Genomic DNA, 26,689 nt, shown 5'->3' with positions numbered 1-26,689 from the left:
CGCCGTCCGCGACGTGCGTGCTCACGTCAGGAGCACTGGGAGGAGCGGCGTCCGAGGAGCGACGGACATGGCTCGGGGAGGAGCGGTGACCTGAGGAGCAGCGGACAGGCCAGCGGCGGTGCGAGCAGCGGAGAGGTGGACATGGCTCGGGGGAGGAGTGGCGGCGGACAGGAGGTGAGGAGCAGAGAGGCGAGGAGCGGTAAACTGAGGAGCGGCGGATCAGGTAAGCCTCCGGGGACAATGTCGGGGCAGGCGGATGTCGGGCCAGGCGGGGGACGGGGTTCGGCTGAGGAAAGTTCACAAGATGCACAGATACTCCTGCTACCATTTGGGGTTACTGCAACACGCTGTAGTATGTCGGGCCGGGCGGGGGACGAGATGTTGGGATGCACAGATACTCCTGCTACCATTTGGGGTTACTGCAACACGCTTTAATAATGAATAGATGCATGTGTGTCTTTATGAAGCACAGAGGCGAAGTCAGAGTCTCGGGGGCATAACAATCACCACCTCATCTGTCTTCCCATTCACTCTCAGAATCTACTTGGTAGTAGACCCCACCACGAAGACAGGTGAACGCACCTTACACTGGGGCAGCAGGGGGTCAGGGCAGGTGGGGGACGGGGCTGGCGGGGGCACGGGCTGCTGGGCAATGTCGGGGCAGGCGGGGGTAGGGGAAGCCTGAATGCTCCCGTACAAAGTCGGGACGGGCTGCTAGTCTTGTATAAAGTGTATGATGAACCTAACATCATTCACAAGTTTCCAAAACTATTTACCGGAGTAGGAAAGATGGCTCATTGTCAAGTTCGACTGCATATAAACGAACATGTGACTCCCATAGCTCAACATCACAGAAAAATTCTGTTTCACCTTCAGCTATCTGTAGAAGAGGAACTGTAGGATCTCCTTCAAGCTGAAGTTATTGAGAGGACATCAGGACCCACTCCATGGGTCTCTCCAGTGGTGGTAGTGCCCAAAAAGGGTTCACCTGGCAAAGTGCGTCTCTGCGTGGATATGAGAGCACCCAACACCGCCATTGAAAGAGAACAGTACCCAGGGCCTCACATGAGTGACATGATTGCGTCACTCAACGGTGTACAGATATTCTCCAAATTAGACCGTAACAAGGGTTATCATCAGCTGGAGCTCTACAAGAAATTGAGATATATCACCATATTCTCGACTCATCAAGGCCTGTTCAGGTACAAAAGACTCAGCTTTGGGGTTTCATCTGCCACTGAGATTTTTCAGGAGGCCATTAGGAAGGTAATTACCCCTTTGCTGCTCATGATGAGCTCAGCTTGTCATGAGGCACAGTTGAGATGTGCTTATGACGAGCTGAGCCCGTCATGAATAGAGGGATTCATGGAATTTTAGCACAGGAGGGGTAAACCATTAGCAGCCAAGGTGTTAATCACATTCCTATCACTCTAAACTACAGTGATGGCATTCTCGTCTATGGCGTGACACTGCAAGAACATGACACGGCGCTGGATCAAGTCTGTCATGCTCTACTGGATGCCAATCTCACTTTAAACAAAGACAAATGGGGGGCGTGGCCAAGATGGCGGAGTGAGCAGACGCTTCTTCCCGCAGCTCCTCCGGCCCGACTAGGCCCGAGCCCTTTTTCGGCAGCTCCTCTCCCCCCGCTGGAGCACAGCGGCCGGGGGACGGGTGGCGGAGGCCTTGGTGCATGCACGGGTGACAAAATTAGGTCCCGGGTGCTGATATAAGAGGCCATCTGGGCGATGGCGGATTGACCGCGAAGTGCCACTGAGTCGAGGCAGGCGCGAGCAGCTGGAGGCGGGGACCCGAGGACGGAGCCCTACAGCTAGCCTCGGCACGGAGGCCCTGGCTGGACAGCGATATGTCTGTTTGCCACTCTGCAGCGGTTCGGTGACTTTGAAGCCGATGAGATGGACGAGAAGCCCGCGGAGAGAGTTGGTCGCTGACTGGGGGTAGCGATACTCGGGACCGCGGCTGCGGCCTAGGGTGCCACGCGCCTCCCGGTCCCGACTGAAACTCGAGAAGACGTGCGGATCGAGGGAGCAGCGCGGTTGGCCCTACTAAGAACCGGGAGATCTCGAAGAGGATTCATTGCCGGAGCCCTAAGACTGTGTGGAAGCTTGAACAGTAAACATTGGAGAAGGAGGGTCTTCCTGGAGACGCCCGGCCACCATTTTGTCCCCGAGGGGACGAAGGAGACAAAGCCCTGAGGTCGCGGCCTAGGCTGCTACGCAACCCCCGGCCCTGAACGACGCTTAAGAAGGAGTGTGAATCGAGGGTGCAGCACGGTTGGCACTAATAAGGACCGGGAGATCCCCAAGCGGACTCCCTACTGAAGCCCTGGGTCTGTGTCGCAGTTTGGACATTGGATATTGGAGAGGGAGGGTCTACATGACGACGCCGGCCGCCATTTTGTCCTCGAGGGGACGAGACGGACTAAGGCCCTGAGGTATTGGAGCCTCACCCTAGCCGCATCGGCCCCACACGTGGGGACCCAGCGACACCTGGACCTGCTATTGGAAGTCTTGAACTCCTCTTTACATCGAGCGGTGAGCTACGATCCACAGAGGGCAGATGGCGAGCGGCCGGGGCATAAAGAAGGGGATTGCACGCTTCCAGATATGCTCAGCAGGGCCCAGCAACAACGGGATAAAGCACAGCCGTCACCGAGCTCCTCCAGAGGCTCAGGAGACCCGGCTGGGGGGGAGCCCCCAGTCACGAGATCTTTCATGGAGGCCCTTTTTAGCTCGCTCAAAGAGGACTTCCAGACGTTGAAACAGGAGGTGGCCAGCGAGGTGCGCGAGGTACGCAGAGAAGTGGAGGGTCTGGGTGAGCGCATGGAAACGGTGGAGACGGCGGCCCACCGGAGGGACGAGGAGATTGTCCACCTACAGCAGGAGGTACTCCACCTCAGGGAACAGCACGTGGACCTCCAAGCGCATAACGAGGACCTGGAGAACAGGTCGAGGCGGAATAATATACGGGTTCGGGGGGTCCCGTCCGCCGAAGAGGGGGCGGATATTGCCGGCTACCTGAGGGACATGTTCAGGGAAATCCTGGGTGAGCCAGCGGACTTCCCAATCCGGATTGATAGGGCCCACAGGGTTGGCCATCAGCGACAATCGACGGCACCTCCACCGGACATTTTGGCCTACCTACCTGATTTCCTCATTAAGGAGCGCATAATGGCGGAGGTGCGCAAAAAGCAACCACTAAACTTCCAAGGACGCTCCATCGCAGGGCCTTCAAGATTGCGACGGACTTCCTGAGGGAACATGAAACACCGTATACTTGGGGGCATCCCTTCCGCCTCATCTTTCGTTGGAACGGCACGATGCACCAACTGCGCTCCCTGCAGGAGATATGTGGGGTCCTGGGACTCACAGCGACGGAGGAGGACGGAGCGACGCCAAGCCGGAGGCGCTCAGACAGTGGTGGATGGCGGAGAACAGCGAGAAGGCGCTCGGTGGCTAGCGCCGGGAGGCCGGATTCGCCCACCATCAGGGCCGAAATGGCCAACGCATTGAGGGAAGCGGCCAGAGACTCTGCTGCCACGAACGGCGTGGCCCTGACGGCGTAGGAACGCTGCGGGGGGAGAAGGACTTAGCATCTGAAGACAGTCGGTTTGGGACCGAAGGGAGGGTGGGGGGGAGGCGGGAAGAGCGAGTGGCCGGACGTCCACTTTAAGTACTTTCCACGGACTTGTCCGTTTTGGGACATGACTGGGACATTGGGTTGCACAAGTTGGGGGGGGGGGGGTGGGATCGTTGGCCAGTTGCCGTGGGGTTGGTTCAGGGAAAGTTGGGGTGAAGGGGGATACCGTCCAGTGCCTTACACATTCTTGCATTTTTTCACTAGAGCACCTTTGCGCTGCCACCCCATGACCTGTCCTGCCCGAGTGGGTTCCCGCTGCTTAGCGCACACTGGCCTTCATGAACATGGAGACGCTTAAGGTGGTGACCCTTAATGTTAAGGGGTTAAACAATCCAGTTAAAAGAAGGGCAATTCTGTCTCTGTTGGAGGGAACACAGGCGGACATTTGTCTCCTGCAGGAGACCCACTTGTTAGCACAAGACTGTCACAAGTTTCCCACGCAGTTCTTCTCCTCCACTATTTCTAAAAAGGCGGGGGTAGCCATATTGATATCGAGTTCCTTCAGGGGAGAGGTGTTGTACAAACTCGCAGAACAGAAGGGGAGGCTGTTAGCGTACCGCCTCAAGCTGGGGGGCATGACGTTCTCCATTGGCTCCTTGTACAGCACGAATGAACACCAGAAGCGTTTTCTAGACTCGGCACTGGTGGATATGACGGCCTCCCCGGACAGACACATCATTTTAGGAGGGGACCTGAACATGGTTTTTGATTCCACACTAGATAGGTCCGCGCAGAGAAACCCGGAAACTGGGGAACTCTCACAGGCAGGGAAGGCTCAGCTCGCTGATCTGGACCTGCATGACCTTTGGCGCACGCTGCACCCCACGGATAGGGACTATTCTTATTATTCGCATGCGCACCGGACATATGCAAGGCTAGACCATCTGCTGGTCAGCGGACCAATGTGTGCCTCGGCCACGACGGCGGATATAGGGGTCCTGTCACTGTCAGACCACGCGCCGGTTTCGGGCACATTCACGTTGCCGCCGGTCTCCCCCTCCCGTGGAGTTTGGCGTCTCAGGGACACCCTGTTACACAAGAAATCTGTAGTGAAACACATTGAGGAGTCGATCCGGGAGTATCAAACACATAACAGCAATCTGGACACATCGTTAGCGACACAGTGGGCGGCGTTGAAAGCGGTCCTGAGAGGGGAGTTTATTTCTATCTCCTCGGCTGAGAATAGGGAGAAACAGCGCAAGAGGGAGGAGTTGACTTCCAAGGTTAGAGAACTGGAGCACGTACACCGCCGTACAGGAGCCCCTAGGATATGGAAACAACTGAAGGCAGCTAGGAAACTCCTGTCGGCGTTAGACATGGAGAGAGCAGAATATGCGGTGCTGCGCCTGAGACATGCGTTCTACACGGGAGGGGGGAACAGATGCGGCAAACTCCTAGCAAATAAGCTTCGAGTGGCGTATCAGCGGAACTCGGTCAAGGAACTGTTGGACTCTGATGGGGTGGCTGTCTCTGGGGACGCAGCTGTAGCGGAGGTGTTCCGTAAGTTCTATGAGGACCTCTACGCAGGGGAGCCCCCTTTGCCGCAGGACACCGTGGACTACCTGGAGTCAGTGGTCCTTCCGGTCCTGACCCCGGCACAAGCGGAGCACCTGGAACGTAATATTCACGTAGAGGAGGTGATCGCCGCCATCTCCAGGCTCAAGCATGGGAAGGCCCCGGGCCCGGACGGTCACACGTCCCTGTTTTATAAGATCTTTTGCCCGGTTGTGGCACCTATCCTTGCCCGCCTTTTCAACTCTTTCTCTGCACTGGGGGCTATCCCACCGGACCTACTGAGAGCTACGGTATCGGTCATTCCTAAACCAGGGAAGGACCGGACCCAATGTGGCTCGTACAGGCCAATCTCCCTCCTGAACGTTGACCTTAAGCTATACACGGGGATTTTGGCGTCGAGACTGGCTCTGCATCTGCCAGGCCTGGTGGAGGCTGACCAGGCTGGATTTGTCCCAGGACGACAAACAGTCGATAACACCAAGAGGGTGGTGCACGTCTTGGAGAAAGCCTCACGGATCACCGGAGAGAGAATGTTGCTAGCGGTGGATGCGGAGAAAGCATTTGACCGCGTTCATTGGCCTTATCTTGAACAGGTGCTGGGGAAGAAGGGTATCGGAGAGAAGTTCTGCTCGATGATTTTTAACTGCTATAAGTCCCCATCGGCGACGGTTAGAGTTAATGGCTGTAGCTCCCGCAGCTTCGAGATAGAAAGGGGCACTAGACAAGGGTGCCCGCTCTCCCCACTTCTCTTTGCCCTTTACATGGAGCCGTTTGCCCAGAGGATTTGCCAGAACCCAGATGCGATAGGGGTGAAGATGGGGCAATATGTCCACACGGTTAGTCTCTATGCGGACGATGTCCTATTGACCCTGGATGACCCAATGAGGGCCCTCCCTGCATGCATTAAGTAGCTGGATGACTTCTCGAAAGTAGCAGGCTTCAAGATGAACATGGGCAAGTCAGCGGCCCTGGATGTATCCCTGGCGGCTGATACGAGAAGAGACCTGCAGAGGCTTTTTCCTATGCAGTGGTCATCGACCCTGGTATCTTACCTGGGGATTCTCTTAGCACTGACGTTACCGGCAATGGTGACGGCCAATTACGCAGTCCTTGGCAGGAAAATCAAGGAGGAGTTGGGCCGCTGGGGTAAAGGGATGCTGTCTTGGCTCGGCAGAATAGCTGCGGTCAAGATGACTGTCTTGCCCCAGATTTTGTATCTCTTTCGGGCTTTGCCACTTCAGCCGCCCACGGGATGGATCAGACAGACGCAAGCAGATATTGCACGCTTCGTCTGGCAGGGCCGCAAGCCGAGAATGAAGAGGGTTCTCTCTACACTGGCTCCGGAGGCAGGAGGCCTTGGCATTCCGGATCTCCGGAAATATTTTCAGGCGGCGCAGTTGCGCTACCTGGTGGAATGGAGCAGATGGGAATCTGACAAGCATTGGCTCTTTCAAGACCAAGCAGTGGCGGGGCGTCCCTTACAGGAGATACCATTCTTGCGACGGATCCACCGCCCCCCCCCCCAATCTGTACGCGTCCTTTGTTACGCGAGTTCCCATGAGAGTGTGGGATGCTGTTAATGAAGTTCACGATCTCACCACGTTCCCCTCGCCATTTACGCCGATAGCAGAGAACCCTGATTTCACCCCAGGTCTAGAACCGGGCGCATTCATGCACTGGAGAGCAGCGGGTTGCCGGGCGCTCTTCCAGATGTATGACACGGAGGGGGTGGTCCCCTTTCAGCACCTTAGACAGGAATACCAACTGGCCGAAACAGAGAGGATGAGGTACATGCAGGTTAGACATTGGGTGCTTCAGCCGCAGGTACGCGAGCCGGCAGACCGTCAGTTGAAGCCGTATGAGAGGTGGTTGGTGACTCGTGCCTCAGACGCTAAGCTGATCTCGGACCTATATAAGTTGCTGCAACCTCCCCCATTTCACTTTTATAATCCTGGCAGGGAGCGCTGGAATAGAGAGCTGGGGAGGACGCTTAGCCGTAAGGAATGGGATCAGATTGCATACCGCGCGAGACACTCGGCATACCACACGGGGCTCACCAAAACACTCACAAAGGTGTCTACATATTGGTATTATACCCTAGAGAGATTGCATGAAATGAATAGTAACATTGGGAAGGTGTGTTGGAGGGACTGTGGGCAGACAGGGACTCTCATGCATGTGCTTTGGGATTGCCCGTTGTTGAAGGATTACTGGAAGGAGGTTATAGATGAGGTGGACGCTCACTTTGACATAGAATTGCCGCGCTTCCCGGCGTACGTTTAAATGGGCCTCCCGAATCGGCTAATGTACCCGTTGAAGTCCCGTAGGGGTCGGCAAATAGCGATAGCACTGGGTTCGGCGGTCCAAAATATACTGATACACTGGCGCACCACCACAGTCCCCTCCATCACAGGTTGGCTCCACAGACTCTGGCATGTCCTGGGCATGGAAAAACTATCGCTTACGGTGGCGGGGGACGTGGAACAATTTGATGAGTTGTGGCAACCCTTTCATGCGCTATTAACCACAGAATTTAGAGAACTTACCTGCTCGAGATACCTTAGACTCCTGAGACCAACGTCTCCCATAGACCCGATTGCTTAAACAAACAATGAGTGGGGGGCTCACGAGGGGTGAGATGGGGGACGGGGGGCGAGGCGTAAGAATAACCCAAGCACTGGACGGGGGTAGGCTGGGGGGGGAGTTTGGGGGGGAGTTGAGGGAGTTGGAGGGGAGGGGATCAAGGAGGGAGGGAGGTTCAATCTATTGTTTGCCTTTTCCTTTGCCTTCCAGCTTTATTGCCAATGGCGGACACGCCAAGACTCTCTTCAAAGGAACTTTATATGCTACTGCCGTTGTCGATCGCTATGCTTCGACTACTTATGCCTTGTATTCTCTTGTATTTCGCAAACCCTATGCCCTCCTTGTCCCTTTTTTTATGTTATGCCTTAATAAAATGCTTTAAACCTAAACAAAGACAAATGCAAATTCCACAAAACCATACTAAAGTTCTTCGGACACATCTTCTCAGGTGCAGGGATGAAACCCGATCCAGAAAAGATTGCTGCTTTGAATGACATCCCCAGGCTGCGAGTTGCTGGAGATGTGCGTTCATGTTTAGACATCGCAAGTTACTTTGCACGGTACATCAAGGATTATGCCACTATCAGTTACCCTCTGAGAAAGCTGATCAAACAAGGACACCCTTTTCAATGGACCACGAGATGTGACCAAGCCATTCATGAAATCAAAGCTGCGGTTGAATCAGCCAATAACCTTGCATATTTCAAACCTAGAAGAAAAATGGAAATCACCGTGGATGCGAATCCCTTAGGACTTGGAGTGATATTAGCTCAATATGACAGAGAGAGTGATCAGCTGTGTATTGTAGCATATGCCAGTTGGAGTCTCACAGACACGGAGAGAGCCTACTCTCAACCTGAAAAGGAAAGCCTGGTGGTAGTCTGGGCGTGTGAACATTTTCACATCTTTATTTACGGAAAAGACACTTCACACTTATCACAGACCACCAGGCCCTGATAACCATCTTCGGAAATCCCAGAGCCAAGATGCCACCCAGAATAGAGCGCTGGATATCTGCCTTCAAGAGTATACTTACACCATCATCCACAAACCGGGAAAAGCTGCAAATCCTGCTGATTATATGTCCAGATAACCCAAGGCAACGTCCGCATCTAATCCCTCAGTAGCTGAGGAATACACTAATTTTGTGGTGGCTCAAGCCAGACCACCCGCAGTACCTTTGGAAGCCATCATTAATTCTACCAATGAAGATGCCACACTACGAAACATAAAACATTGCATTCCGACAAACAGCTGAAGACATCTGCAGGAATACGAACAGAATGAACATATCGATAGTCAAGAGCTGTCCTCTTTCAGACATGTGAAGGAAGAATTGTCCATCACCTCGGATGGTCTTATACTAAGAGACAAACAAATCATAATTTCGAAACAACTACGCCAAGGCATCATCAATTTAGCGCATAAAAGGGTACAGAGGTATTGTTGCCACGAAGAGGGTGTTGCGGGACCGAGTCTGGTTCCCGACGCTTGATCAGATGGTTGAACTTACAGTGAAAGATTGCCCACAGTGTCGGCTAGTGAGTCGGGAGGATCCACCTGCGCCGCTCCAAATATCTGAATTGCCGGATGGTGTGTGGCATCATGTCGCAGTAGACTTCTTTGGCCAGTTACAATCTGGCAAGTATATCCTGGTCATAATGGACGAATATTCACGTTTCCCAAGTGCACAGCTCATAGCGTCAACCAAAGCTGCTTCCACGATACCTGCACTGGATGAGTTTTTCGCAGCATGGGGCATACCGAAGGTAGTGAAAACAGATAATGGCCCACGATTCAATGGACAAGAATTTCCTGCTTTTGCCAATCACCTACTCTTCAGACACCGGAAGATTACTCCATTGTGGCCACAGGCCAGTGGAATGGTGGAAAGATTCATGGCCACTTTAAAGAAGGCCATCCAACAGGCAGAACTGTTTAAACGTGATGTGCAAGTGGCTTTAAGTCAGGTATTACGAGCATATCGAACCACACCACATACTACCACAGGCAAATGTCCGGCAACACTAATGCTGGGTCGCACTGTGCGCACAAGAATACCAGTTTGGGAAGACGACGCCAGTGTCCTGTCTCAAGACTCTGAGCATGAAGAATTAGCAGCACGGAACAGACTGAAAAAGGAGAAGATGAAGAATTATGCCGACTGACGAAGAAAAGCCACACAGCCATCCATCCAGGAAGAAGACTGGGTACTCGTACGACAAGAACAACAGAGAAAAGCAGACTATGATACCATAGATGCCCCCTAATAGTGCCGAAACAAAAAGGGACCATGATCACAGCTGAATTGGAAGACGAGAATCACAAGGAACGTGACGCATTTTCAGAATGGCACGCCCCCTGTCAGAGAAGCGTTAACTGAACCTCGCAGTGTAGTCCAAGGAGAGGCACCTGAGTCAGCAAGTGACCATCGACCCTCCACGCCTCCTGACGACAGGGATCGGGCGGCTCAAGAAGTAAATTCCGGCCGCAGCAAACTCATCGAATAACTCTCAATATATTGTTATCTATTATTGTATACTCTAACATGCATGGACACGTGAGGTATGTCAAATTGTTTAAGAAGGGGGAAGATGTAATGTCGTGAAATTGACTGGGCACTAGTACAAGCACATGAGTTGGGAGGAGAGCTAGAACGGAAGAGGAGGAGTGAAGTAAGGACACAGAAAAAAGGCTCTCAAAAATAAATATGTGTCGGTGTCGGGATTTCCAGATCCACAACTCTACATCATGTAAAGGGGATAGTGGAGGAAGATAGCTTGGTGATATGTACTCAAGTGTTGTGGGTGTGTGTGTGGCTAGGAGCGCAGACATAGAATTCCAAAGCATTATCTGTAAAACAGAGTATTATAAATTACGCAAAAAGTTGGAAAAGCCAAATTTACCATTATATGGCTGTAGATGGTCAAATGAGTGAGAACTCCTCATGCTTTCTCCCTGCATTACCCATCAGTGTTGCTTCTTTAACCATAGATTCAGACTCGTACCATTTTTATTAGCCACCTCCTCTTTTCAGAAGCTGAATTGTATCTGGAGTTATATTGACATGCTCAGGTGTAGTCAGATGGGAATATGCAGCACCTATTTCCATTTCTTGCCCAGATAATCAAAATATAAGCATCTTCATAATGTAGTCTCAATCTAATTTACCATTCACTGTTTTTACGGTAAATTCATCTTATACGTTTATTCGGCTAGTTTTTGCACATGGTGCATTAATGGATGGTTAGAAAAAAATGATACCTGCAGTGACTCCTAGTTACAAGCCTGTCCTTTATTCAATGGACTGAGATTCCATATGGCCCGTTGTTCCAGCAGCCGAAATGATCAGGTGTGGGAAAAGTTGAAATATATTTAAACATTTTGGGTAGTTAATCGCCTTAGGAAAAATTTGAATCTGTTCTTTTATTGAATTTAATTTGTTTGTTCTGTAGCAAATAGAAGTGACATTACGGGAGTGCTATCAGATGTTTATTTTCTCTTGCTAGATAAAGACAAGGAAAAGGACGAAGATGACGATACAAAAAACCCCTTTAAATATATGGACACCGATATATTTCTTTACAGGAGCAAGGCAATAAAGGAAGCCAAGGAGGTTGGTGCTGATAAATACCTGCTTTAATGCCGTCTTGCTATGTAATAGTCATGACTTCTCTTTTGGAACTGTTTCAAAAGCTGCAACACTGTGCTACCTAATTGTGTGTGTTTGAGTCTGGTTAAACTATGTGGCTAACACAATATGTCAATGAGGGTGGTGCATGTGTAGGTTCTTTGGCCTACCTGCACTGCTGACATCATTTCTGCCTGATGCAAGTGATTTAAAGCAGTTAAGTCATTTTTGCGTCGTTAGATGCTACATGTGTACAATGTAAGGACATTTTAGGCTAGCAGCATGATCACGCATATTGCTTTATAATGCCCCCCACACAGACGAATGGGAATAAGCTGGACTTCGTCAGTAGTGACAGTACCATTTATGCTGTAGTAACATATCAAAATACATGATGTTTTCTGTTTACACTGTTTAGCAATTTTTGTAGCCCCAACCACTACCAATGAGAGCAGCGACATTGTCAGCAAAAACTGTTTAGTGCAGCTGGGAATTATGATGTAATGGACACATACATTTTTTGACGACAAAGCACTAGCAATTTAGAAACGGCCGTGTGAAACAATTTCTAAAGCTTCAATGCTGATCAGCATATTTGTTATAGTTTTATTTTTCTTATTTGATAATATTCACCCTATTTGCAATATTTCCAACTGTACAGGAACGATGCCAGCAGCACAAATTGCCCATATCTGAAAAGACCACATTTGCATCTAGAGCACAATCCCATGCATATTCTAATCGTAAATATTCAAAGGAAGATGATCTTAAAGAATTGGATTTCAAGAAAATAGCACAAGAAGCACTGAAATGTGATACTACCTTTGCTATTTGTAACGTCCATAGTGAGTATAGAGTTTCTTATGTTAAACCATTTATTTGCATGCACAGCAAATGCATATGATGTTGGTCTACATTGACATTCAGCCTAGTGTTACTGAGTGCAAGCATGGAAGAAGCTGCAAGTAAGTCACCAAAATCACATTTGACTCAGGTTTACAAAGTACATCGATATATGCGTCAAGCAGTGATCGGCAAGTGCAAAGTCGTTTAAAGGCATTTGAACTCTAGATTTTTATCAAGTGTTGCTGTTAGTTCTTTTGAAGCAAATTCTCTCACATTAGTTTTACTAAATTATTTTGAATGTAGAACTGGAGAGACATTTTATCTATGGAAGATATCCACTTCCCCATCTCAACCAATCTAATTCTGAACCTATTGGAATCAAAGAGTTAAAATCAAGTTGCTTTCAGAAGATAATAACATAAAAGAGATATGTAGATGGTAATAGTTGTTTACCATGTAGTAGACCCCATCTTCAGAGGTTGTAGGAACATGACGACAATGGCCGGATACGAACTACTTGCAGACAGTTTTGCTCATTTCAGTTAATCCATTTTCATATTTTCTCAACTGCAAAACATAACATACATATGCTGAAGCTTAGGATACTTACTAATATGATTGATGTGCTTTTTTCCAAAATGTTTAAATTGGGGCTCTGATGGCCACAAGCAGACACACCTCATCTACTTGATCCCTTTGAATAATTGGAGCGAGATCCTTGGAAAGGGATGACCCTGTTGCCTCTTGTACTACGTCGAACATCTTACGTAAAATTCATTATCCAAGGATGTGACTGTCAAATATAGCAAAGCAAAACTACAAAATCGCATGCGTAACAACATCTATTTGGAAGACTATATTTATTTTAGCCTAAGCAGAGTTCCACTTCACCAAAAAAAAACCCACATAGAATATTCCATACTAATAAAGCACTCCTCCCATTCATTTAAGTATACTGCAAAGGGTATGGCTATTTACTCCAGTATTGGAACTTTCATAGATTCACATGCCTGAATCATTCCCCGTCGTCGAGACGGGAGTCTCTGGTATATAAAAAAGCAGTGCATAGTAGTATAGCAAACTGAAAAGAGGCCTAGGCCCATTTCCCTTTTGCAACCCATAGCCTTTGTTATGTAAAAAAGGCCGAAACTTTTCCCTGAACCAATCAGAGCTCTAGAACACTCCTGAGAGAACCTTCTGCCCTTCAGATTTTTCTACCGCACGTTGTGCTAGGGAGTCTCCTTTGAGCTCTGCTCAAATTCTTTACTTTTACAGTATTTTGACTAAGATTTGAGATCTTTTTCATCTACCATGTCTGAGAAGGAGAAGAAAGGATTATTCAGAGCTTGTTCCACCTGCTCTTAGAAGAGGCTTTATACCGGGGGGGGGAGGAATTAAAGTTGGCAAGTACAGCACTAAAAAAGGAAGTAGACGAAGTTGAAGGTGATGTATGTAGGATTGGGAGGAAAGAAGCGCTGGGTGGATATGGGTACAATAATTATGTGTGGAATCTCAGGAAGGAAAAGTTAATTTTATCTAGATGGTAATTAGGATAGCTACCATAAATATCTGTGGTTTAAATGACGGAGGAAAAAGACAGAAAGTCTCAGCCATGCTAAGAATGTTAAAATTAGACATAATATGTTTACAAGAAACCCAAATTGAGGGAAATAACAAATATCTATTAGAACAAATGGGCTTTGAGGTATTAGCTTACACGAGACAAGATTCAAAGACGAAGGGGGTAGTCATTCTAGCAAAGAAAGGAGTGTTTATAGTAAAGAGGAGGAGAGAGGATCAGGGAGGGAGATGGGTTATGATTGAGGGCGAATCAAAGGCAGGATTTTGTACTATTGTTTCGGTATATGGCTCTAATGAACACGATCCGGAGATTTTTGAATTTTTAGATCATGAATTACCTCTATGGCCTGAACCAATTATCTGTTGCGGGGATTTTAATGTGAATGGATTGATGGGTTTGGGTATGATGGGAGGGGGGATATATGGGGGTAGGAAAAAGAAAGTATGTAAGGCAGTAGGTAACCTTGCCCATCACAATGCATTGACTGATGTATGGTCTAATAAACACCCATATGGCACAGGGAGCACATACTACTCGGCACCGCATAAAGTGGTGGCCAGGTTGGACTACTTCTGGGTCTCCAACTCTCTGTTAGGCAATAGTCACATATAGAGGCTACCGAGGATATTATCGGATCATAATCCTCTTGTACTAACTCTACCACTAGTTGATAGGGGGGAAAGGAAGCCTTATATATGGACATTTGAGAGAGGCCTCCTGAAGGACGAAAAATATCTGAATAAAATGAGAATTTGGATTACCCAATTTTGGGAGACTAATAGAGGTTCAACTTCGGCAGGCATGGTATGGGACGCCTTTAAGGCAGTTGTTAGGGGAGATACTTTAGGTTATACGTTACGTAGGACAAATGAGGAGAAAGAGGAAATGACGAAAAAGTTAAGGGATTTAACCGATTTGGAGGAGCGCTTAATAGAAGCCATTTTGAAACAAGAACTTTTGGAAGATATACTCTTAAAAATAGAACTGAACAAAGCTGATACAAGCAAAAGTATTGTGAGGAGAACGGCAGCTAATTATTTGTCTAAAAGGGAGAAAAGCTTTGAGTACAGTGAAAGGATCGGACACCTCCTCGCAATTCGTACTAGGCAGAACTTGGCTGCAGGGCAAATAAAGGAAGTAAGGAACGAGGAAGGGGAGGTGGTAAATAAGTTATCAGAAATACAGGAGGTTTTTAGAACGTTTTATACTAATCTCTATGATCAGACACTTGTACATGAAGAACGAGAGATCTCGGGTTATCTGGAAGGCATAGATTGTGCAGGGCTATGTGACGAGGAAAACGAAAACTAGAGCTTAGATTCACAACACAAGAAGTTTAGGAGGCAGTAAGTATCCTCCCAGGAGGAAAAGCCACAGGCCCAGACCAAATCCCAGCAGAGTTTTATAAAGTTTTTTGGGGAGTATTAGGGAAGGACATGCATGAAACTCTACTACAGGCACAGTCTGGTAAATCAATTCCTCCCTCATGGGGCGGGGCCGATATCATTATAATACTTAAGAAAAGCAAACCCCCATTAGAACGGGGTCATATCGCACGATAACACTTATGAATGCAGACGCCAAAATATATTCAAAAACTCTTGCACAAAGATTAAGTAAGATCATAGGGCACTTGGTGAGCACTTCACAGCATGGGTTTATTCCAGGGAGGGGGACCACACAACACACGAGACAGATGATCACGATTTTAGATGACATGGGTGTTGCAGGGGACCCTGTTGCGGCTATTTTTTTGGATGCAGAGAAGGCCTTCGACAGGGTCTCTTGGAAATATTTATGGGAAGTAATGAAGTGGTTTGGGCTGGGGGATGGATATATTAAGGCAGTTCAGGCATCGTATGCATAGCTGAATGCTAGAATAAGGATTAATAAAGGATACACTGAACCAGTGCAAATTAAACGGGGTACAAGGCTTGGATGCCCTGCATCTCCGCTATTATTTGCCTTGTATATTGACCCTATCCTGCGCAGATTTGAAAACAACTGTAGGATCTCCCCAATCAGGCTACACAATATCAGCTATAAAGTGTTCGCATACGGGGATGATGTGGCAATAATTACCAACAATCCTGATATTGCTCTACCGGAGATAGAGATGGAAGCAACAGGCTTCGGAGCAATTTCCGGATATAAAATTAATAGCGAGAAAACACAAATAGTACAAAATCCCTTTATGATGTATCAAGACAGTAGAGTTGTTAAAGTAGCGATATACTTAGGAATAAAAGTCACTGCTGACCTAGACGATCTGGTAGAGATGAACATGAAACCATTGGTAGCTAAAGTGAAGGAGAACACGGAAAGGATAGACAAGCTTAACTTAACGTTGATGGGCCGAATAAATGTGATCAAAATGACTACCTTTCCAAAATTCCTGTATTTATTCAGAGCAATACCACTCTTCTTTGAACACTCTTGGTTTAACAAAATAGAAGCTATTTTAAATACATTTATTTGGGCACAAGGCAAAACCAGGAGAGCATATCGCCACTTAACACTTCCAAGAGAAAATGGAGGATGGGGAGCACCGGATTTCCGTTTTTATTACTGGGCCACAGCGATGCAATATTTTCAGGGTCTAATAGGTGGTGGGGGCACAGAGACAGGAGAAGATTTGCAGGGATACACTAATGTTTATGTTGCACTGCTGGGAGAAGGGGCTGTAAACGGATTCTTAAATACAATAGATTTTAGCTATTATAAGCACACTAGTTTCAAAACTTTAAAAGCTGCCTATAGTATTTGGAAGATGTTACAAAAGAAAATAGGTTTAGAAAGATATAACAACTACATACGAATGTATACAAATAGTTCTCTACCTGGTGACATTTTTAGAGACACGGTGATGAGGGATTGGGATAACAAAGGGATCAAGAAAGTTGGGAATCTTATGAACCAACAGGGCGAAATCCTGCAGTTCCAAGAAATCCAAAGCAAATTCAAAGTAGATAACAACAGCTATTTACAGATCAGAAGTTACCTGGCAAACAAACAGGGCGGTACGTTAGGTTTTGGGTCTTGCCGCATAGTGGATTATTTAGAGAGACGTCCTCATTGCATGATTCGTTATTTGTATGCAGAATTATGCACATATAAATCCGACGATAGAGAGAAATATGCCAGGAAGTGGTCGGATAGACTAGAGGCACAGCCAGAAGATTTCCAGTTATCTCTTGATCTGGGAAGAACAGCTCTATGCTCTGCTACCGTGCAGTCGCAACACTACAAAACTATATACTCGCTTTATCATACTCCAGCCAGACTTGCTCAATGGGGGAGTGTGGGGTGTGGGGGTGTGCGGGCCGGAATAACAGGCGTGGAGGCCGGATATAGTGTGCTATGATTAGCAAGGGTTTTATTTAAGTACAGAGAAGTTAGGTCCTTGGCCTTGGTTATTCGGTAAGATCCTCGGTGTTTCGGCTGGGCTTCCTCGTGAGGGTTTCCGGTGAGGAGGGTCCAGAAGGGTCTTCTACTGCACGGCCGGGTTTCTCCTTCCTGGCGACGGGAGTTGGGGCGTCCCTCGGAGATAAAGGAAAGAGACACGGGCAGTTAGTTCCAACGACCACGGAACTCAACAGATTGACACCGACACCAGGAGTGTTAGGGGTGGAAACAGACGGTGAGGGAGGAAGGGAAGGTCGGGGAAGAGGGGGAACGAAAGAGACGGGCGAAGGTATAGAGTGTCGATAGTGGGGGGGGGTTGTGGACGGTAGGTACTATACAGTGCAGGCGTGCCTATAATATACAGTGGGGTGCTCGTGATGTTCTGTACAAGATTTACACTATTTATACTAGTTACACAGGAAAGGGAAAACACGGAGAATGGTAACACTTTACTCACGTGCCCCGCCGTAACTCTCATCCGAGTTACGGCCGCTCTCCAGCCACCTCCTGAGGATGCCACCAATCCTCGCACCAAACGTCGTCTGCTTCTTCTCTCTCTCTCTTCGTCCTCTCGGCTACAGCCGTCGCTGTCGGTCCGTCGCTTCTCGCCGACTCCTGCCACGAGTCCGCCGCTGGGAACCTCTTCTCCTCTGTGTCGCTGGCTTTTCTATCGTCTGTTCTGGGTCCTGCGGAAAGGCTTCCGGGGTCAGATGGGGTCACTTCCGGTCCCTTAATGGCCGTTGTACTTCCGGGGTCGGTCCATGCTGCTTCCGGTCCGCGGTACTCCGGGATTGTTGTTGGCGCCTGCAGGGAAACAGAAAGAGGTGTAGCCGGTTGTGGCTGTGGGTTAGTGTTATCGCCCGTATGGGCGGTCCTACGGGAGCATTGTACCCGGGAGGTAAGGTCTGCCCCTTCACATCCCCTTTCCCTAGGATTGTTACTGGTACGGGAGGTGGAAGGCGGATGCCGGGAGAGGTAGTCGGCATTGCCCTGTTCTAGCCCTTTACGATGTAGAGTTTGGAAGCGAAAGGGTTGGAGTGAGAGGAACCACCTGAGTACTCGATCATTGTTACCACGGTTACGTGCCATCCATTCCAGAGGCGCGTGATCCGTATACAGAATGAACTCCCGCCCCTCCAGGTAATACCGGAGGCTTTCGATCGCCCATTTAATGGCGAGGGCCTCTTTCTCAACCACTGAGTAATTGGTTTCTCGGGGAAACAACTTCCTACTTAGATAAAGGACGGGTCTTTCAGCTCCATCTACATCTTTTTGGGACAGGACCGCCCCCAACCCCAGATCTGACGCATCGGTCTGCAATATAAAGGGCTGGGTATAGTCCGGACTCATCAGCACGGGTTCCGATGTTAAGGCCTTTTTGAGCAGATGAAAGGCCTGTAGCAACAAGGGGCTTGGCTGTTTGAGGATCTCTTCTGTTTTCGTTGTTTTCTTCAATAGATCTGTTAGGGGGGCTGCGGTATGGGAGAAGTTGGGTATAAACCTCCTGTAATATCCCAACATACCCAGGAAAGCACGGAGTTCTTTACGGGTTTGTGGAAAAGGAATGGCTTGGATGGTCCTGACCTTACTGTCTTGTGGACGGATATGTCCCTCCCCCAGCAGATACCCTAAATACTTTACACTCTGGGCGGCTAGTGTTGTCTTAGAGGGGTTAATTGTGAAGCCGGAGGCACCTAGGGAGGTGACGATTGACTGTACGTGCATCAGATGCTGCTCCCAGGTGTCGCTATAGATGACGATGTCATCGAGGTAAGCACCCGAGTATTGGGAGTGGGGTTGTAGGACCTGGTTCATGGCCCTTTGGAAGGTCGCTGGGGCCCCATGAAGACCGAAAGGCATAACTTTGAATTGGAACAGCCCCTCTGGAGTGGAAAAGGCGGTCTTGTGTTTGTCCTCTGCTCTCAAGGGGATCTGCCAGTATCCCTTGCAGAGGTCAAGGGTACTTATATATTTAGCTCTGCCGATGCGTTCGACCATCTCGTCTACGCGAGGAAGAGGGTATGAGTCGAAGGCTGAGATTTTGTTCACCTCCCTGAAATCAATACAAAATCTGGTGGAGCCATCGGGTTTTGGTACTAAGACGATGGGCGAGTTCCAGTTACTACAGGAAGGTTCAATTATGCCCATTTTCAACATTTGATTGGTTTCTTCTTTTATGACAGCTCTTCGGGCTTCTGGAACACGGTATGGTCGCTGTCTGACTATTTTTCCGGGTTCCGTGTGGATGGCATGTTCCACTACCGAAGTGTGTCCCGGCAGGGAAGAAAACACCTTTTGTACCGAAGACAGGGTCCGGCAGAGGTCCTGTTTCTTGCTCTCGGGTAACTCGACATCAAAACAGCTCTCAAAGGGGAGGGGGCTCACACCAGACAAGACGGGTCGAGGACCCTCCCATTTCTTTAGGAGATTGACATGATATATCTGGACGGACCCTCTCGTGGCGTCTGTCTGGACTTCATAGGTGACCGGAGTCACCTGTCTTGTTACGGTGAACGGGCCTTGCCACTGACCTAGTAACTTATGGTCCGAGGAGGGTAGAAGCAACAGTACTAAGTCCCCGGGTACAAAAGACCGGGCTTTGGTTCCCTTATTGTATTGTTGCTTTTGAGACGTTTGGGCGGCCAGTAGGTTCTGTCTCACGATCTCTCTGATCTCCCCTAAATGTGTTTTTAAATTGTTGACGTATTCAGGGAGAGGACGGGTTCGGTCTGGCTCGGCTTCCCAGGCCTCACGGGCCATGTCTAAAAGAGTCCGGGGAGCCCGGCCATACAGCAGTTCATAGGGTGAATAACCCGTGCTGCTTTGGACCTTGCATCTGATGGCAAAAAGGGCCAAAGGAAGTAACTCCTCCCACCTCTTACTCTCGAGGCCCAAAAGTTTTTTCAAGGTGGTCTTTAGCGTGGCATTGTAGCGTTCCACCAAGCCGTCTGTCTGAGGTTGATAGGCGGAAGTCCGAATTTGTTTAATCCCCAGACTGGAACAGACTTGCCGCATGAGGGAGGAGACAAAAGGTGTACCCTGGTCGGTCAAGATCTCACGTGGAAACCCCACCCTGGAAAAAATGGAAATGAGCGCTTTGGAGATGTTCTGGGTGGTTGGTTGACGGAGAGGAACAGCTTCCGGGAATCGTGTGGCGTAGTCCACTACCACTAAGGCATACCTACAGCCGCTCTTGGAGGGTAGCATGGGGCCTATAATGTCCATCCCTACTCTAGTGAAGGGGATATCGATCAGAGGGAGGGGCTGTAGGGGAGCCCTCGGTGGTCGGTACCGGCTGGTTCTTTGGCACACCGTGCATTCTCGACAATAGCGTTTGATTTGAGCATACACGCCTGGCCAGTAGAACTTCTCCAAAATCGCCTCTCCAGTTTTTTCGTCACTAAAGTGTCCACCCAACAGATGGCTGTGGGCCAAAAACAAAACCTTATCGCGAAACAGCCCGGGGATAACCAACTGGGTATTTGTCTGGGCTCCACCTTTCCGATACAGTAGTCCATTTCGTATGAAAAAATAAGGACCTACGTGTAAAGGATCTTCATTGGGAAGTGCACGACCCCAGGCATCCTGTAATACTGGATCCTCTTGTTGAGCAGCACGGAATTCCCGGTCTGTTTCCCATGGATGATCGTCGACCTGGGCGGGACAGGCGAGGGCGAACCCCCTCTTCTCTTTTTTCCTTTGGGCCTTGGTCTTCAACGGTTTGGGATTTTCCACTGAAGCAGGAGTTTCACGGGAGAACGGAGCCTCCGCCCACCATTTTTTAAGGGAGTCTGTGGTGTCTTGAAGGAGATGGGGAAGACCGCTGTAATCACTCCCAAGAATTGCCTGTTCCGGTAAATTAGGCACCAATCCAACAGTCAGTAAGCTTCCTTTATCGGTAGGGTGTTGTACCCGTACTTGTGCTGTTGGGTAGCACTTCGTGTCCCCGTGGACACATTTGATGGCCACTGACCCGGTCACGGGTCCCACTGCATGAGGGAGTTCTTGGGGACGCACAACACTATGGCGACATCCAGTATCCGCAAGCGCCATCAGGCTGTGTCCCTCTATGCGCACGGGACAACGAAAGGGCGGAGGGGTGGTTTCTGTTGTAAGACACACATAGTTCCTGGCCAGTCCAATCTCCATGGGTTCCTCCTTCTGGGGGCACATGCGGGCTATGTGTCCGAACCCTCCACAATGATAACATTGGGGTCCTGGTTGAGGTGGTCTTGGCAGGACCGGATACGGCATCAAAGGGGCTGGTTCTTGTTTTCGTACAACCAGAGGAGGTCTCGACGGCCGGGGATGACTGCCACGAGCTATGGGGTTTGGGTGTTCTTCCTTCCCTCGTTGGGACTCCTGGGCTCGATTGTAAGCACTAGCTATTTCGACGGCACTGTCGAGAGTTAGTCGGGCATGTTGGCGGACCCACTTCTGTGTGGTTGGATGTAGCGAAGCCAAATACTGCTCCAGATATATCTTCGACATGATTTCTGCCTTGCTGGAGGTTTCAGGCTTTAACCACCTGTCGGCCAGGTCCTGTATGCGGTAGGATAACGCTCGGGGATTTTCTTGTGGCCCCTCCTTGGCCTGGCGGAGCCTAACCCGGTATGTTTCGTCATCTATCCCCAGACGTTCCAGTATGCACTTCTTGATATCTGCATAAGGGGTCTGACCTTGCACGTTTGCTTGTTGGTAGGCTGCTTGCAATTCCCCAGTCAGAAGGGGACCGAGGTAATGACCCCAACGGTCCGCGGGCCAAGCCGCAGCTTGAGCTAGGCGTTCAAAGTTAGTGAAGAAAAAATCGGGATCTTCGCCAGCCACATACTTCTGCAAGACCACCGAGGGTAGTGAGGTCATGGGCTTCTGCTGTCCCATGACTGCCGTCAGTTTTTCGAGTGCTTTGTCCTGGGCCGTGCCCTGCCCCTTCAAAACGTCATGCAACTGCCCCCTGTCGTCTTCCGCGGTTTTAAGGAATCGTTCCATCAGTTTGCCGAGAAGTTCCTGGCCTTCTGCCAGCTGTTTGACGGCGGCCTCCATGCTTCCTGGCGATCCCACTTCTGACACCACTTGTGGGGTGTGGGGGTGTGCGGGCCGGAATAACAGGCGTGGAGGCCGGATATAGTGTGCTATGATTAGCAAGGGTTTTATTTAAGTACAGAGAAGTTAGGTCCTTGGCCTTGGTTATTCGGTAAGATCCTCGGTGTTTCGGCTGGGCTTCCTCGTGAGGGTTTCTGGTGAGGAGGGTCCAGAAGGGTCTTCTACTGCACGGCCGGGTTTCTCCTTCCTGGCGACGGGAGTTGGGGCGTCCCTCGGAGATAAAGGAAAGAGACACGGGGCAGTTAGTTCCAACGACCACGGAACTCAACAGATTGACACCGACACCAGGAGTGTTAGGGGTGGAAACAGACGGTGAGGGAGGAAGGGAAGGTCGGGGAAGAGGGGGAACGAAAGAGACGGGCGAAGGTATAGAGTGTCGATAGTGGGGGGGGGTTGTGGACGGTAGGTACTATACAGTGCAGGCGTGCCTATAATATACAGTGGGGTGCTCGTGATGTTCTGTACAAGATTTACACTATTTATACTAGTTACACAGGAAAGGGAAAACACGGAGAATGGTAACACTTTACTCACGTGCCCCGCCGTAACTCTCATCCGAGTTACGGCCGCTCTCCAGCCACCTCCTGAGGATGCCACCAATCCTCGCACCAAACGTCGTCTGCTTCTTCTCTCTCTCTCTTCGTCCTCTCGGCTACAGCCGTCGCTGTCGGTCCGTCGCTTCTCGCCGACTCCTGCCACGAGTCCGCCGCTGGGAACCTCTTCTCCTCTGTGTCGCTGGCTTTTCTATCGTCTGTTCTGGGTCCTGCGGAAAGGCTTCCGGGGTCAGATGGGGTCACTTCCGGTCCCTTAATGGCCGTTGTACTTCCGGGGTCGGTCCATGCTGCTTCCGGTCCGCGGTACTCCGGGATTGTTGTTGGCGCCTGCAGGGAAACAGAAAGAGGTGTAGCCGGTTGTGGCTGTGGGTTAGTGTTATCGCCCGTATGGGCGGTCCTACGGGAGCATTGTACCCGGGAGGTAAGGTCTGCCCCTTCACATCGAGCAATACAGGAATAACATGCCCACGTTGTGACTCAGTTGGGGCAGACATTTTACATATGTTCTCACAGTGCCCACAATTGTTTTCCCTCAAAAAAGAGATTGAGAAATTTTCGGATGATTCATTGGGATGCAAAATTAAGCTCACAGATGAGATATTATTGCTGGGAGTTTCGGGGAGAACTGAAAATGCTTTTCCTGAATTTATTTTCATGTTGGACGCAGTTTCCCGAATTTGTATAGCGATATCATGGCTCGACAGGGTCCCACCAACCTTCCAGATGTGGATAGCTCGGTTATTATCAACTTATAATCTAGAAAAAGTGATATATGACAGAAAGGGGAAAAAAAGTAGAGCTTTGGGAAAGAAGATCTGGTACCCAGTGACAAATTGGAAAAATGGAGTGATAAATCGGGCAAGGTTGGCTGATTGTATTGAGTAGAAAGCTTATGTTTTATAACTGCTTTAATTTAGACGAATTATAATTAGTCGCAAATGATGGTATGAATAATGTAATGATTATGGTCTTGAAATGTTTAAATGTGCTGTAACATTTATTGGTTTGGTACGATGGAAAATTATAAAAACTTTTAATAAAAAATAAAATTAAAAAAAAGAAGAGGCTTTATACAGATGACCCTCACATGGATTGCATCTACTGCCTTTACCCAGACCATAAGGCAGCAGATTGTAAGGTATGTGGTACCTTTTCGAATAAAACCTTGAGGGATCGTGCGGGAAGGCTGCTGATCTGGCTCCAGAAGGTTAAAGCCAGGAAAGAAATCCCCTCAAGTGAGAGTGAAGAGGAATCTGTGGCGTCTAAGAGATCTCAGAAGAAAAGTAGATCTCCTCAGACACATTCCTCAGGAGAAAGACCTGAGAAGGCCCCAAAAAAGACCACTTCAGGGTCTTCAGGGCGCAGTCCCTCAAAATCCCCTTCAGTTAAAGCTAAGGGGAAGAAGGGTACTGCTTGTGAGGTGAAACAAGTGAAATTTGCTTCAGAGCCACCAAAATCACCTCAGAAAATCAAGATTACCATCAAACGGACTTCTTCTACGCCCTCTGAGTAGAAGGGCAGTGGTTTAGCACCGTCAACGAAAAAGGTGTCATCGACGACGACAACAAAAACACCTCTGTCGTCGACGAAGAAATATGGTGTTAAAGCTGGTGAGAAAACAGCGTCGACGATTTCACCGTCGACGGCGATATCGTCGACGAGCACGTCGACGGCGATATCGTCGACGAGCACATCGACGGCAGCGTCGACAACAGCAGCGTCGACGACGGCAGCGTCGACGACAGCAGCGTCGACGAGGACAGCGTCGACGGTGACTATAACGTCGACGGTGGCGTCGACGACAGTTAGTCATCCAGTTTTGGGGCACCACTCCAATCACATATAGTCAGTTCAAAATTTCTCAGAGTCCAAATACAAAATTAGGAGTCTCGTTATTTTCTCCGTTCGTTTTTATTTTCTTAAATTCAAAAAGAATCGTCAGCCAACGCGTTTCGTTCTGACCACCAGAACTTCTTCAGGGCGTGTGCTAGTAGTAGAAAACACCAACAGTGAGTACCACTGATGAGTTTTGGATCCTTCCACTGAATGTATATGAATCCAATATAGGATATATGAAGGGAGTCTTACTGACTGAAAAAAGGAGTCTTCACATAACAGTAGATGATAGATAAATATAAGTCGGCGAATATGATAGTTCAGGAATGAGATCTGATGATCTCAGTAAAACCTATTTAAATGATATTGTCGTATATCTTCTCTATGGGTTCCTGATATTAATCCGACCCGATTAAGTCCAAATTCGTGATCCCAGTACGGCATACGGTATCATATATTATCACCGCGACTCAGCCTTATCCGCCGATGTCTGTCAGCCGGCTCCCAGCGCGAAAGCGAAATCAGACGCGTGAAATCTGCTTCAGAGCCACCAAAATCACCTCAGAAAATCAAGATTACCATCAAACGGACTTCTTCTACGCCCTCTGAGTAGAAGGGTAGTGGTTTAGCACCGTCAACGGAACCGTTGACGAAAAAACTGTCATAGACGACGACAACAAAAACACCTCCGTCGTTGACGAAGAAATATGGTGTTAAAGCTGGTGAGAAAACAGCGTCGACGATTTCACCGTCGACGGCGATATCGTCGACGAGCACATCGACGGCAGCGTCGACGACAGCAGCGCCGACGAGGACGTCGACGAGGACAGCGTCGACGGTGACTACAACGTCGACGGTGGCGTCGACGACGATGACTTGGTCGACGACAGCAATGGGAATCTCGTTGACGGGCCCGTCGACGAGGGAAAAAACACCAGAGAAAAGATTGGTGCCCTGGAAAAAGCCTATAACACCAGAGGTTACATCTCCGAGCAAGGTCTCTCCGTTGCTGCCATCTCTCCTGCTGGAAGAGGAAGATTCGGAGGAGGAAGATGACGAGTATGGGGTTGCGAGTAGCCCTTCGCAATTGCAGGTCAAGTACCAGGAGGTGGATTCTGAGGAAGAATATGGGGGTTTTCAGGAACATCCCCAAGAACAGCACCAATATCGCCAACAGCAACGCGAGGAGATGACAAATGTGCCATCCTCTTTGTTGAGGGACCTCCAGGGCATGTTGGAGGATTATAGGAGGAGATACCCAGCGACTCCAGTCACTCAACAAGTCCCAGAGGTTATTCTGCGACCACGGTCGGTACCAGGGACACCGGTTCGTAGGAGAGAGATTTTGCCGGAGCCTACTGCTAGGTCTCCACCACCGACGTAACATCACGATACCTCGGATGACGATCATGAGGATGGGGAGATTGCAGAACCAAATGCAGAATGGAATGACTATCTCATCCCCTCACCTTCAACTCCTACGCCAAAACCAGTAGATTCTCCAACGGAGGACATAGGTGGTTTTCACAAGTTGATGGAAAGAGCCCCTAAGAGATTTGCACTCACCATGACTGAGGATAAAGCGGAATGTTTTTTATACGACTTCAAGGACTCGTATCGCAAATCTGTGCGATCCTTGCCTATTGTGAGTCATATTTGGGAGGAAGGATTAAAAGTCATGGAGACGCCAGCTACGGTGATGCCGGTTCTGGCCAGACTAGATAAAAAGTATAAGGCACCTATGGATGCTCCAGCTTGCCTTTTGGGTAATCCCAAACCGGATTCTGTGATTACTCAGGCGGCGCAACAGAAATCCAGGAACCCATCTGCTCCGATCACAACACCTCCGGATAGAGAGGGCAGAAGGTTGGATAATGCAGGAAAACGTTTTTTGTTAATGTCGGCTCTGCTAGTGAAAGCAGCTAATGCCATCGCTATTTTGGGAAGGTACGACAGGCAGATGTGGTGTGACCT

At 49.2% G+C, this 26,689-nt stretch overlaps 1 protein-coding gene across 1 annotated transcript in view; it reads left to right on the top strand.

Annotated features, from left to right (window-relative positions):
• CCDC38 (coiled-coil domain containing 38) overlaps positions 1–26,689 on the top strand; it is a 2,358,499-nt gene that overhangs the window by 180,583 nt on the left and 2,151,227 nt on the right. Inside the window, exons 2-3 of the mRNA XM_086919075.1 lie at positions 11,268–11,374; positions 12,051–12,234. Of these exons, the coding sequence (XP_086775201.1) occupies positions 11,268–11,374; positions 12,051–12,234 (291 nt within the window). The remainder of the gene's footprint in view (positions 1–11,267; positions 11,375–12,050; positions 12,235–26,689) is intronic.

This window comes from Lissotriton vulgaris, chromosome 1_1 (assembly GCF_964263255.1).
Source record: "Lissotriton vulgaris chromosome 1_1, aLisVul1.2, whole genome shotgun sequence".
Lineage (NCBI taxonomy): Eukaryota > Metazoa > Chordata > Amphibia > Caudata > Salamandridae > Lissotriton > Lissotriton vulgaris.
The sequence above is the reverse complement of the archived record's forward strand: the minus strand, read 5'-3'. Positions and strand labels throughout refer to the sequence as shown.